Below are 12,848 nucleotides of genomic sequence, written 5' to 3' on the forward strand. Positions count from 1 at the left end.
CCCTCTACGCACAAAAACTAAGAACACCGCGATGAGAAGGCAACATTTTTTGTAGAAACAAAAACGTCATAAGCCAATCAAGAAAATTTTGTGCACACTCGGGTTGAAACTCGAACACCCGGGTATATTGAGCTGCAAAGCACCCGAACCCAATCAAGTATGTATGAAAAGCAATCGGGTGTTGTGGCCAACATGTTCGTCTTGAGCTCAGTCGATAACGAACAATACTTCTGCTCGTATACAGAGAACGATGCAAAACGGGTTTTGTTAGATGATCGAGTATACACGAAAATCATGCACCCGCTGCAGATGTCTGGTCGTTGTCTTTCTTTTGTATGACTTGACTTACAGTGTCGGTTTTAGTCCGATACTGTAGTTGTTTTTGGCTTCGAGTTGGTGGTGGGCTGCGCAGCATACTCATCGCTGAGTTTGATTTGTTGCGATTTGCTCTGTGCTTCTTTGGCTTACCTTGCTTTTTGCAAAAACACTGGCAGGTGTAAATCGCATCGTTTGAGGGCCGATGCCTTCGTATCGCGCGTTACAAATTTTAGCAGATTTTACTCTAAAATTATCTTATAACCGGAGCGATTGGAAAACACATCTGCACGGCTGCACTTATACATAATTCAAAAATACCTAAAAGATAATGTTCTTAGTAAATTATTTATTTACATATCGATGGTCCTGTGCAATAACTACACAATTCAAAACTCATAATTTTTAATTTATTTATACTCAAAAAATATACTCCTTTAAGCTGCCAAAGAAGTGTGTAATACTTTTAAGTTATGTATCTGAAATTTGAGCTTTTAATTTTTTATATGTCCGAATTTTAGTTTAAACGGTATATATAAACCCAAAATAGCATTAAATAATAATAAAAAATATTTATTAATGGGGAATAAAATGGGAATGAAACAAATAAAAATCTTTCAACCCTTATTTCTTGCGAACCGTTTGCGATATCGAAAACGTATCGTATTTAGTCTTTTATCCTTATCCCTAGAAATATCCACACAACCTCTCAAAATATATCACCAATTGCTGACTAACGTTATTTCTTGCAACTATCGTAAATGAAAGTTTCACTGCCTCAAACTGAATGACATATGAATCATATTGCTATAGTTTCCCCGATTCATTTGCGAGAGCTCTGCCGGGTTAAATCTCGCATTTCGCTTACGTGCGTTATCATTTTCCAGCATTTGGTCCACTGGGTGTATATTTCTGCTAAAGTTTTTTGCTGTTCTTTGGTTGCACATTCTTTACACGTTTGTTGTTTTACAAAATAATACATATGTAGGTATATGTATTTTTTTTTTGTTTCGAATTCAATACATAGATATGTGTGTGAATTAAATATTTTTGCGGTTTATTGTTTTTGTAATACAGATACTAGCCTCAGTTTGTCCATGACGGAAGTGCGTATACCAAAGCATATATTGCGGTATGAGAATGCTGTTCTTGGCTGCAAATACGATTTGGATGGTGAATCGCTGTACTCAGTGAAATGGTACAAAGACGGTTTTGAGTTCTATCGCTACGTACCACGGGATATGCCACCTGGGCAAGTATTTCCATTACCGGGAGTTGATGTTGAGGTAAGTATGCTATTTCTTGAAAATATTGTAATAGTTTAAAGAATCAAATTGTTGAAAAACATTTTTTGCATTTTTTGTACACGAGCGACAAAAGAACGCTCAACTCGGGTAAAATTTCCTTTTAGCTACTTAAGCAACCCTGTTGGTATCTGCCATGAAACATGTGCTTAGTTTAACGGAATTTAGACGCAAAAAACGAGAGAATTGAGTAATTATGCGAGGTATAGCCGAGTTGTGTTATTGCTTTGCATGTATTTCATCATTTAAGCGAGTGTTCTTTTGTAGCTCGTATATGTATACACAGAAAAACATGAAATACTCGCTAAACGATGTTTCCACGACAAGTGATCCGCTCTCCTATTCCTAATAAGCTCTCTCATTCGTAATTGGCGCCCAATTACGAACCGAATCACGTAATTCGCCATACAAAATTTTGAGATCAAATCACTAGGGATGGAAAAGACGAGCGCAGAATCGATTCTTGACTTCGGAATCGACTTTCAGGTTCCACCTCTGAAAGTCGACTTTATGACTAAAATTGACTTTTTGAAAATTTGCAAAGGAATGAATACCTACCTCTATTAAGTAATGAACATTCAATTATTGGTAATTATTCAAAACAATTTTATTTTTTCAATTAATTGCACGCGATTTGGCTTTGAACTTTAAAATTAAATATTACAACGAAATAATTAAGAAAACCACATTTGCTCATCTACTGATCGCAAAAATATTAATTCATTTAAATGCTGAGGAGATAATCGGCTCCTTAACTGGTTAGCAATAAGACCGGCATGCGAAAACAACCTTTCACAGGGTACGGAAGTTGCCACGATAGGTAAAAACTTTTTGGCAACATTCCATAGGTGTGGATATTCATATTTCATTGAATCCCAAACAATAAATGGATTAGGGTTTTGCTTACGATTTACAGCTGGGCGTGTTAAGTACTGACGCAGTTGGATTGGTAGTCCTCCAGCTTCGTCTGTATCTGCCTGAGGGTAACTGCAGCTCACAGCACCATCAATAAAGGACCATATATCATCATCATCATCTTTTTTGTGGGATTCTTCTTGAACAGCAATTATATCTTCTTCCTCGTTAATATTTGCTAAATTGGTCGTTGCTTCCAATGCTCCTCTTCTTTCAATCTTAACAAGATCACCTAAGCCGGACAAGTAAAATGAAAGGGTACATTAAATTGTAAAAAAAAATATTTAACTTGGCATGCATCACATAACTTTGACACGATAGTCGTTGAAACGATATTGAAAAAACGATGTCGTCAAAACATTGATTCTTGTATTTTAGTTGCATACTATGGCGTCGACTATCGTAGTGTCGTCAACAGTTTGAAAATCACTACATATATTTTTTTGTGAAACTTCGATATTTTAAATTTAATTAAAATAAAAATTTTGAAAATAAATTCAAGAATTTATTTTTTCCCTGCTGTGTCAATAGCTACTGTAGCTGAATGGATGCGTTTTCGATTAGCACGTTGTTGGTCTCGGGTTCAGTTCATACCCTGCAGTGAAATCCCAAACTAGTCAGAAAAAATACTAGTTTACAACTAGAATTCCCTGATAGAAACCGAACTAGTTCGAAAATGACCAGACTTGTACCAAGTATAAAACGATTTATTCATGCCCTGTTTTATTTGACTTCGACAGTTTAATACAATGAAGTACACAAAATATTATGATTTTTATTTAGGTATATGTATTGGAAACCATTAAATCGAATACGTATTCAATTATACCAGTCCTGTTAAATAATGATTAATATTCATAATGATTATTAATTAAAGCATGTTTTTTTTTGATAACCGTTTACTGATCAAATACCGATATTACCACCTTTTTAATGATTAATAATTAATTACTTAAATGTTAAATGTTAATTAATTCATTAATTTTAGTTACATCATTATTTTGTTATTTTTGATCATTTTCAATCCTTTTTGACTTTTTTTAATTACTCGATTAATATAATTATTTGATAAATTTCTATTATCAATCAACAAGCCAAACTATAGACAACTGCTTGAATTATTTATTTATTTTATTCTAATCCAAATCTCAAATTTTAAACATTAATTATTACTTTTAAAATTGTTTTAAAATAATAGACGGAAATGTGCAAAGTTAATGAATTTAATTTATTTGAATGAAAACTTTTATTTTTATTTTACTTCACTCAAAAACGATCTAAAGAATTCATTTTATTTTTAACTTAAATGTTTTCTTTTGCATATTCAATATTATTAAAAAAGATAAAAATGTAGTATTTATTGTCTAAGGTCTAATTCTTTTAATAACATTTAATGAAAAATGCACTAGTATTTTTCTGTCTATTTTGAACTAGTATGAGACTGGTATATTTCTAACCGAAATCTGACAATTGCCATCTCGTAGGACATCCCCATGTTAAAAATACCAGTTGATTGCATGGAAAAAAGATAGTTGGCTGACTAGTTGGGCATGCGGTTCATACCAGTTGTGAGGTAGTTTACAACTAGTTCATTTGACTACAGGGTAGTGACAAGAATTTTTTTAGTTTTTATTTTTTTTATTTATATAAAATTTTTATCTTTGTTCTTATACTTTATTGCAATAAGGTAGCTAAGAAAAAGTGGGTCTAGCGGTATCCAAAATATTTGTGAATACATTTTTTTAATTTCCTTAGATAATGCTTCAGCTGGAAGATGTGGAGGCACAAATGATCAAACATTTTTGGTTTTCATGAAGCAAGGCAATCGCCGACACGCCTTTTTAATATTTAAAGACAAAAAATAATTGAGCCCATATGGCTGCTTTAAATGCATATCTGTAAAAAAATCAGAATCGATGTGTTGTTAGTGAGTTAACTTACCAACACTAGTTATCGCCCGAGCAGATTCTCGAATACTTTGAAATCCAAACTTTTTGTACCGAAGATCAAGAAGTGTCGCGCAAGCATATAACTTTACAGATTCAATGTTTCCATATTTAAATTCGATTTCTTGAGAGAGTTTTTTTTCAGTTGTCGTCCAATTGAAGTATCTGGAGCCAAACCTTGAATTTTCTGTAAATACAGATTAAATTTTAAGGCAATGAATAAATTTTAAAGTTTAATTGTAACTTACCATCTTAAGCCCGCAAATTAAAGGAATACATTTACTCAATGTAACATTCTTTTCCGAACAAACTTCTCGGGTAAGTCGCACAAGAGGTTTTAAAACGTCTCGCACATCAATCAACGCATCAACTTCTTCGCCAGTAATCATATTAGGTGGTTTAGCTCTAGAAGTTTTATCTATCTTCACTTGCAAAAGTACTTTACTGACATGATCCGCAAGCACGATGAAACGGTCAATCATCTCGTAGCATGAATTCCACCTAGTTTTTACTTCTTGAATCAATTTAAGACGAGAATTTGCAGGCAAATCCTTTTGCAAAGATATTAATTCGGTAGTAGCTCTTTCGCTATGGCGAAAAAATGCTACAATTTTCTTGACTTTTGTCAACAGTCCACGCAAAGTTGATTGCTCATTAGTGTTATCTACGTTTAAGTCATCAAAGCTTTCAATACCATCATCTTCATCAATAGGTATTTCAATTATTTTATTTTCAGATTCAGATATGGGTGGGGTAATATTTATTTCGACAAGTCGCTGGCCAATGTTACTAATAACATGTCCGAAACATGATATGTGTTTTCCTTCGCCAAATTCACTTTTTATGGCCCCTTTAATATTAGAACCCCCGTCTGACACGAAAGCTGCAATTTTATTATCATCCAGACCCCAGTCATTGCATATTTTTCTCAATTTTGTACTCAAATTTTCAATGGTTTTTCGTTCTTCCATGTGATAAGCGCCTAACTCAACCGTTTTCATATCATTTTCTAATAAGTAGATATAACCGATATATGTTTCAGTGAATATTAAATGTTTGAATAATAACTAAGTGCAACAAATTTTACTACATAATTAATAACTAACCTTTTACGTAATGTACTGTCAAACCAAGATAACTTTTCATGGTATGCTGGTGGGTCCAAATGTCGGTCGTAAGACAAACTGATTTAGTCTGTTGAAGTTCAACTTTTATTTTGGTTGATAAGTCTTGATATTTACGACTCATAGCTGCACTTAACGACGGCTCACACGGTATGTGATATAAAGGTTGTAACTTGTTTACAAACATTTTAAATCCTGGCCTTTCCGGAGTACAGAGAGGCATGTTATCTACCGCAATCATCCTAAGGAGAGCCGTAGTTATCTGTTCATGACGATACCCGCCACCTAAAATATAGTATAAATAAGAATATATGCTGTATAAAAGTACTAATTTTTACCTGAGAAAGAACTGGCGTTATTTATACACCGATCCATAGGTCCCTGGAAATTGGGTTTAACTGTTATTAGTGACTGACGACATGGAGTGCTTGTAGTTTCTAAAGAAACTGGAGAAACAGGTGGTTCCTTAGCCATTAAAGCCTTAAAATAAATTAGATTAAGGTAATATAAGAGAAAAGTTAACTATTAAAAAAGTTTAGTAAATTTTTAAATTTACCTTTTTAGATTGAATGTCTGAGTTATTATTAGTGTCGCTTCCTCTTTTGTGTGATTGTTTTTCTTTATTTTTTGAATATGTTGCAAATGCTTCAGCATGGTTGATGTGCTTTTATTAAATAGAAACTCTTTTCCACAAAGATTACACTTCACTTTTTTGCCATTATCAATTTTTGAGCAGTGAAACCATATAAAACTGGGAGCCATTATAAAATTGTGTGTAGTAATGGACGCTCGTTGCTGAAGGGCGTTTATTTAAATATCGTATTGCCATATTTGTTTATTACATGATTAAAGTGGCAGTGTTGCCATAATAATCTATAATACTAATAAATAAAATAATAACATTGGGTCTACACTATCGTAATAGGATGTTAAACTTACAAATGTTACCATCAAATACAAAGAGACAGAGAGAAAACAAAAGTCGAAAAGTCATCGTGTGAAAGTCGATTCTTGTTTGACTTGAGGTAACTGAAGTCGATTCCAAAAAGTCGACTTTTTTTAGCAAAAAGTCGCCTTTCGACTAAAGTCAGAGTCGACCTTTCCATCCCTACAAATCACTTCATTCGTAGGTAATTCAGATCCAATCTCCATGTGCATCAAGAACAAATCGTTGTCTTCTCTAATTTTTATCGATAACGGCTGTCAAAACACATAGACCAGGGGTGGGCAAGGCCGAGACCAAAAAGAGCCACATGTAAATTCTAAATGATACAAAGAGCCACAAAAACAACAACAAAAACAAAAATGTTAAATAAAATTATTATTAGAGATGAAAAACATTGATTTTATTATTATTCTAATGTACGTAAGATATGTATGTAGATATTAAAGAAAATTCAAAAGATCCCTTTTGCTAAATTTTCAAAATCTAGTTTTACGTCAGTTAAAGCCGTTCGTAACAGTTCTGTTAAATGTTGGTTACTCAATTGTGGACGATATTTTGACTTTACGAATTTCATTGTAGAATACAAAGACTCACATTTATACGTTGTACAAAAAATTTAAAATATACGGCACGCAGCTGTTTTCAACAGCGGATATTTTAAATCTGGTACTTGTTGCCGAAATTGACGCAAATGTAAAGCTTTATGTTGCATTTCCAGTGCCTTATCTTCTTTTGATTACAGCAACTCCAATTCTTCTTCGCTTTTCTTAAAAAGGAGTATTTCGGATATTGTAAATTCATCCTCAATTATGTTACATAAAAAAGGGTTTATGAAGCAGTGATGGGCAAAATTGTATTTACTAAGTATTAAATACTAAGTACAAAAGTATTTAGGTATTTTGTGTTGTTGTAAATACCAAAGTACTATCTACTTAGGTATTTAGGAGCTGCTAAATACCCAAGTAAACAATACTTAGGTATTTAGGTGGTGCTAAATACTCAAGTAAAAAGTATTTAGGTATTTAGGAGCTATTAGATATTAAAGTAAGAAAAACTTGAGTATTTAGGAGCTGCTAGATATCAAAGTACAAAAGACGAAAGTATTTAGTAGGCGCTAAATACTCTGGTCCAAAGTACTCATGTACCTTGGGGATGCAAAATACTTCCGCTAAAGTACCAAGGTATTTAGTCGATGGGTAAATACTTTCAAACTAAATACTGTATAATTTAGGAGAAATTTAGAGAAATAACATCCCACCTTACACTCACCTCAACTTACTTTACCACAACTCACTTCACGTCTCCTCAAATCAACTCACCACATACAAACTCACCACACCTGACCTAAACTCACCACACCTACTGCTACACCAAAATCCACCAAATCTTAACTCACCATAGTTGAACTCATCACACCCGTTCTCACCACACCTTACCTAAACTCACCACACCTCAATTTGAGAACTGTTGCGGGATTTGAGAGATTCCTCAGACTAAATCAGGATTTTCAAGACTATTTCTGGGTTTTCGGGACTATTTTGGGCTTTTCGAAGCTATTTCGTAATTCTTTATGAATTTAGGGTTTGAGATTTGCGGAATTCTCGGAATTAATATCGGGATTTTCGAGACGACCTTCACAAAATTAAGGTATTTTTGGAACTAGTTTCGGGATTTTTGGGATTTTCGGGACTCTCGGAATTAATAGCGGGATTTTCGGGAGAATTTCGAGATTGTCGGGATTTTTGGGACTCCTGGACTATTTTGGGATTTTTAGAACTAATTTCAAGTTTTTGGGACTTTCAGGACTGTTTCGGGATTTTCGGTACTTTGGGACTTTCGGCAGCATTTTGCAATTCTCGGGAGTAATTTCGAAATTTTTGGGACTCCGGGACTATTTTTCGATTTTTGGGACTTATATCGGTCCTTGGGGACTATTTCCAGATTTTTGGGGATTATTTCGGATTTATGGAGTTTTCGGGCTTCTCGGGAATATTTTCGGGACTGTTGGGACTTTCGGGGCTATTTAGGGATCTTTGGGACTAATTTCGGATTTTTGGGACTCCCGGGACTATTTCGGGATTATCGCGAGTAATTTTGGTATTTTTGGGACTTTCGGGACTTTTTCCAGAATTTTGGGACTAATTTGGGATATTTGGGACTTTCGGGTCTATTTCGAGGTTGTCTTGAGTAATTTCGGGATTTTTGGGAGTTTCAGGACTGTATCCAGATTTTTGGGACTATGTCGGGATTCTCAGGAATAATTTCGGATTTTCGTGAGAATTTCGGGATTTTTGGGACTTTCAGAACTATTTTTGGATTTTTGGAACTAGCGGGACTATTTCGGGATTTTCGGGCCTAATTTAAGAAATTTGGGACTTTCGGAACTATTTCAGGATTTTTGGGACTATTTCGTAATTATCGGAACTGATTTCGGGATTTTTGGGACTTTCGGGAATATATCGATTTTTTTGGGATTTCTTTTGGATTTTTTAGACTTTCGGGACCATTTCAAGGTTTTCAGGAGCATTGCGGGATTTTTGATCTAATTTCGGATTTTTGGGATTTTCGGGACTATTTCTCAATTTTTGGGGAAAATTTAGGAATTTTGGGACTTGCAGAACTATTTAGGGATTTTTGGGACTTATTTCGGATTTTTACAACTTTCGGGATTCTCGGAGCTAATTTCGGGACTGTTGGGACTTTCGATGCTATGTAGGGATTTTTGGGACTCTCGAGACTATTTCAGGATTATCGGGAGTAATTTAGGTATTTTTGTGGCTTTCGAGACTATTTCCAGATTTTTGGGACTTATTTTGGATGTTTGGAACTTTCGGGTCTATTTCGGGATTGTCGGGAGTAATTTCGGGATTTTTGGGAATTTCGGGAGTATTTTGGATTTTTGAAACTTTTGGGACTATTTCGGGATTCTCGGAACTGATTTCAGGACTTTCGGGATTATTTAGGAATTTTGGGACTAATTTCGGATTTTTGGGACTGCCGGGATTAATTTGAGATTTTCGAGACTACTTTGGAGCTTTCGGGACTTCCGGGATTCGTGGGACTAGTTTCGAGAATTTTGGGACTTTCTGAAATAGTTTCGAAAGTCTTAAAGTTCCTAAATTAGTCCCAAATTCCCAAATGGTCCCGAAAGTCTCAAAAATCAAAAAGTAGTCCCGAAAGTCCCAAAAATCCGAAATTAGTCCCAAAAATCCCTAAACGGCCTCAAATATCCCAAAACGCTAAAATTAGGCCTAAAAACAAAGATAGTCCCGGGAGTCCCAAAAATACTGAGGTAGTCTCGAAAATCCCGAAATTAGTCCCGAGAATGCCGAAATTCCCAAAATTAGATCCGAGACTCTCAAAATAGTCCCGACAGTTCCGAAATTAGTCATTATGAGCCCGAAATAGTCCCGAAAGTCCCAAAGATTCCGAAATACTCCCGAAAGTCCCAAAAATTCCGAAATTCCTCCCGACAATCCCGAAATAGACCCGAATGTTCCAAAAATCCGAAATAAGTCCCAAAATTCTGTAAATAGTCCCGAAAGTCCCAAAAATTCCTAAATTTCTCCCGAAAGTCCCAAAAATCCGAAATTAGTCCCAAAAATCTGGAAATAGTCTCGAAAGTCCCGAAAATCCCGAAATTACTCCCGATAATTTCGAAATAGACCCGAAAGTTCCAAAAATCCTAAATTAGTCCCAAAATTCTGGAAATAGTTCCGAAAGTCCCAAAAATACCTAAATTACTCCCGATAATCCCGAAAGTTCAAAAAATCCGAAATAAGTCCCAAAATTCTGTAAATAGTCCCGAAAGTCCCAAAAATACCTAAATTATTCCCGATAGTCCCGAAAGTCCCAAAAATCCCGAACTACTCCTGAAAATCCCAAAAGTCCCGAAATTAGTTCCGAGAATCCCGAAATGGGCCCGAAAGTCCCAATAATTCCAAAATACAGCCAAAAGTCCAAAAAATACCGAAATTACTCCCGATAATCTCGAAATAGACCCGAAAGTTCCAAANTCAAAAATCCAAAACACAGTCCCAAAAGTCCCAAAAATCCCGAAATACTCCCGAAAATCCGAAATTATTCCTGAGAATCCCGAAGTAGTCCAAAAGTTCCAAAAATCAGGAAACTGNAAATAGTTCCGAAAGTCCCATAGTTCCTAAATTAGTCCGGAAAATCCCGAAATGATCCCGAAAGTCCCAAAAATCCAAAACAAAGTCCCAAAAACCCGAAATACGCCCGAAAATCCGAAATTATTCCTGAGAATCCCGAAGTAGTCCAAAATTCCTAAAAATATGGAAACTGTCCCGAAAGTCCCGAAATTACTCCCGACAATCTCGAAATAGACCCGAAAGTTCCAAAAATCCTAAATAAGTCCCAAAAATTTGAAAATAGTCTCGAAAGTCCCAAAAATACCTAGGTTACTCCCGATAATCCCGAGAGCCCCAAAAATCCCTAAATAGTCCCGAAAGTCCCAACAGTCCCGAAATTAATCCCGAGAATCCCGAAAACCCCATAAATCCGAAATAAGTCCCAAAAATCTGGAAATAGTCCCGAAAGTCCCAGTAACTTGAAATTAGTCCTAAAAATCCAAAAATAGTCCAGGAGTCCCAAAAATCCCGAGAACTCCGAAATATTCCCGAAAGTCCCGCTATTAACTCCGAGAATTCGAAAGTCCCAAAAATCACGAAACTAGTTCCAAAAATCCCTAAATATTTTTAAAGAATCCCGAAAATCTCAAACAAAGTTTCCGGGAATCCCTAAAGAATTACGAAATAGCTTCGAAAATCCCAAAATAGTCCCGAAAACCCCGAAATAGTCTTGAAAATCCTGATTTAGTTTGACGAATCTCTCAAATGCAGAAACAGTTCCCAAATTGAGGTGTGGTGAGTTTAGGTGAGGTGTNGTAGGAGGTGTGGTGAGTTTAGGTGAGGTGTGGTCAGTTTGTATGTGGTGAGTTGATTTGAGGAGAAGTGAGTTATGGTAAAGTAAGTTGAGGTGAGTGTAGGGTGAGGTGTTAATTCTCTAACTTTCTCCTAAATTATACAGTATTTAGTTTGAAAGTATTTAGCCATCGACTAAATACCTTGGTACTTTAGTGAAAGTATTTTGCATCCCCAAGGTACCTGAGTACTTTGGACCAGAGTATTTAGCGCCTGCTAAATACTTTCGTTTTTTGTACTTTGGTATCTAGCAGCTCCTAAATACTCAAGTTTTTCTTACTTTAATATCTAATAGCTCCTAAATACCTAAATACTTTTTACTTGAGTATTTAGCACCACCTAAATACCTAAGTATTGTTTATTGTTTTGTGTGTAAATAGTACTTGGGTATTTAGCAGCTCCTAAATACCTAAGTTCTTTTTACTTGAATATTTAGTCCTCTCAAAATACTAAGTATTTGTGTATTTAGTACCCATAGTGGTACTTTAAGTACAAAAGTATTTAGGTGTGCCCATCATTGTTATGAAGTATGCAAACGCACATTTAAGTAATTTCAAATCGGCAAATCTTTTTTAAAAATCTGCTTTTAAATCATGTGCAATATTTTTTTTAGCCATGAAAAATAATGAAATATTCTTTTTTTTTGAGAACATGAATAAAAATACGTAGTTTAGCTTCAATACTTAAAATAATTTGCGCCAAATCCAAAACATTTTTATTTTTATCTTGCAGAGACAAATTCAGGTTTTGCAAATGTTCCATCATATCGGTAAAGAACATTAAGTCAGAAAGCCAATTTTCATTCTCCAATTGCGTGTAATGTTCCGATCTCAATTTGCGTATGTGTATATAAAAAGAATAAAATGGAAAGAATGTCCAGCAAAGAAATATGTATTTTAAAAAGTAAAAAGAGCCAAAATGTTCTAAAGGCCCGTATGCAGCTCTGAAAAAAAGCGGTCTAAAAAAACAAATTGCCAGTATTTCGTGTTTGTGTCCAAGGAATTTTGACATCTGAGCCTAGGGTTGCCAACATCTTCTAAGATATTTATAGTACTTTTTCAAAAAAAATGGAAAAATATAGTACACTTCAAATATATATAGTATTTTATTAAAAAAAAAAAGTAAAAACTATTTTTAAGTGATGGAAAATTTCTTCCTGTGAATGCCGAATTCGAATAGAGAGTAGACATGAAATAGTTTGTTAATTCTTTCTCAGTTATGTTACCTGTTTTTATACCCGAGCGCACTTGTGCACAAGGGTATTATAACTTTGTTCACATAACGGTTGTTTGTAACAGGCAAAACGAATCGAGATAGATATAGACAAATGTATACATAAATGATCAGAATGAAAA

The 12,848-nt window shown here is 34.8% G+C and overlaps 1 protein-coding gene across 1 annotated transcript in view; it reads left to right on the forward strand.

The window, feature by feature from the left end:
- Positions 1-12,848, forward strand: part of LOC108360028 (uncharacterized) — a 165,562-nt gene that overhangs the window by 85,835 nt on the left and 66,879 nt on the right. The window contains exon 3 of the mRNA XM_017612169.1: positions 1,393-1,601. Within this exon, the coding sequence (XP_017467658.1) occupies positions 1,393-1,601 (209 nt within the window). The remainder of the gene's footprint in view (positions 1-1,392; positions 1,602-12,848) is intronic.

This window comes from Rhagoletis zephyria, unplaced genomic scaffold (genome assembly GCF_001687245.7).
Source record: "Rhagoletis zephyria isolate East Lansing unplaced genomic scaffold, Rhagoletis_zephyria_1.1 Rzeph_scaffold_00505, whole genome shotgun sequence".
Lineage (NCBI taxonomy): Eukaryota > Metazoa > Arthropoda > Insecta > Diptera > Tephritidae > Rhagoletis > Rhagoletis zephyria.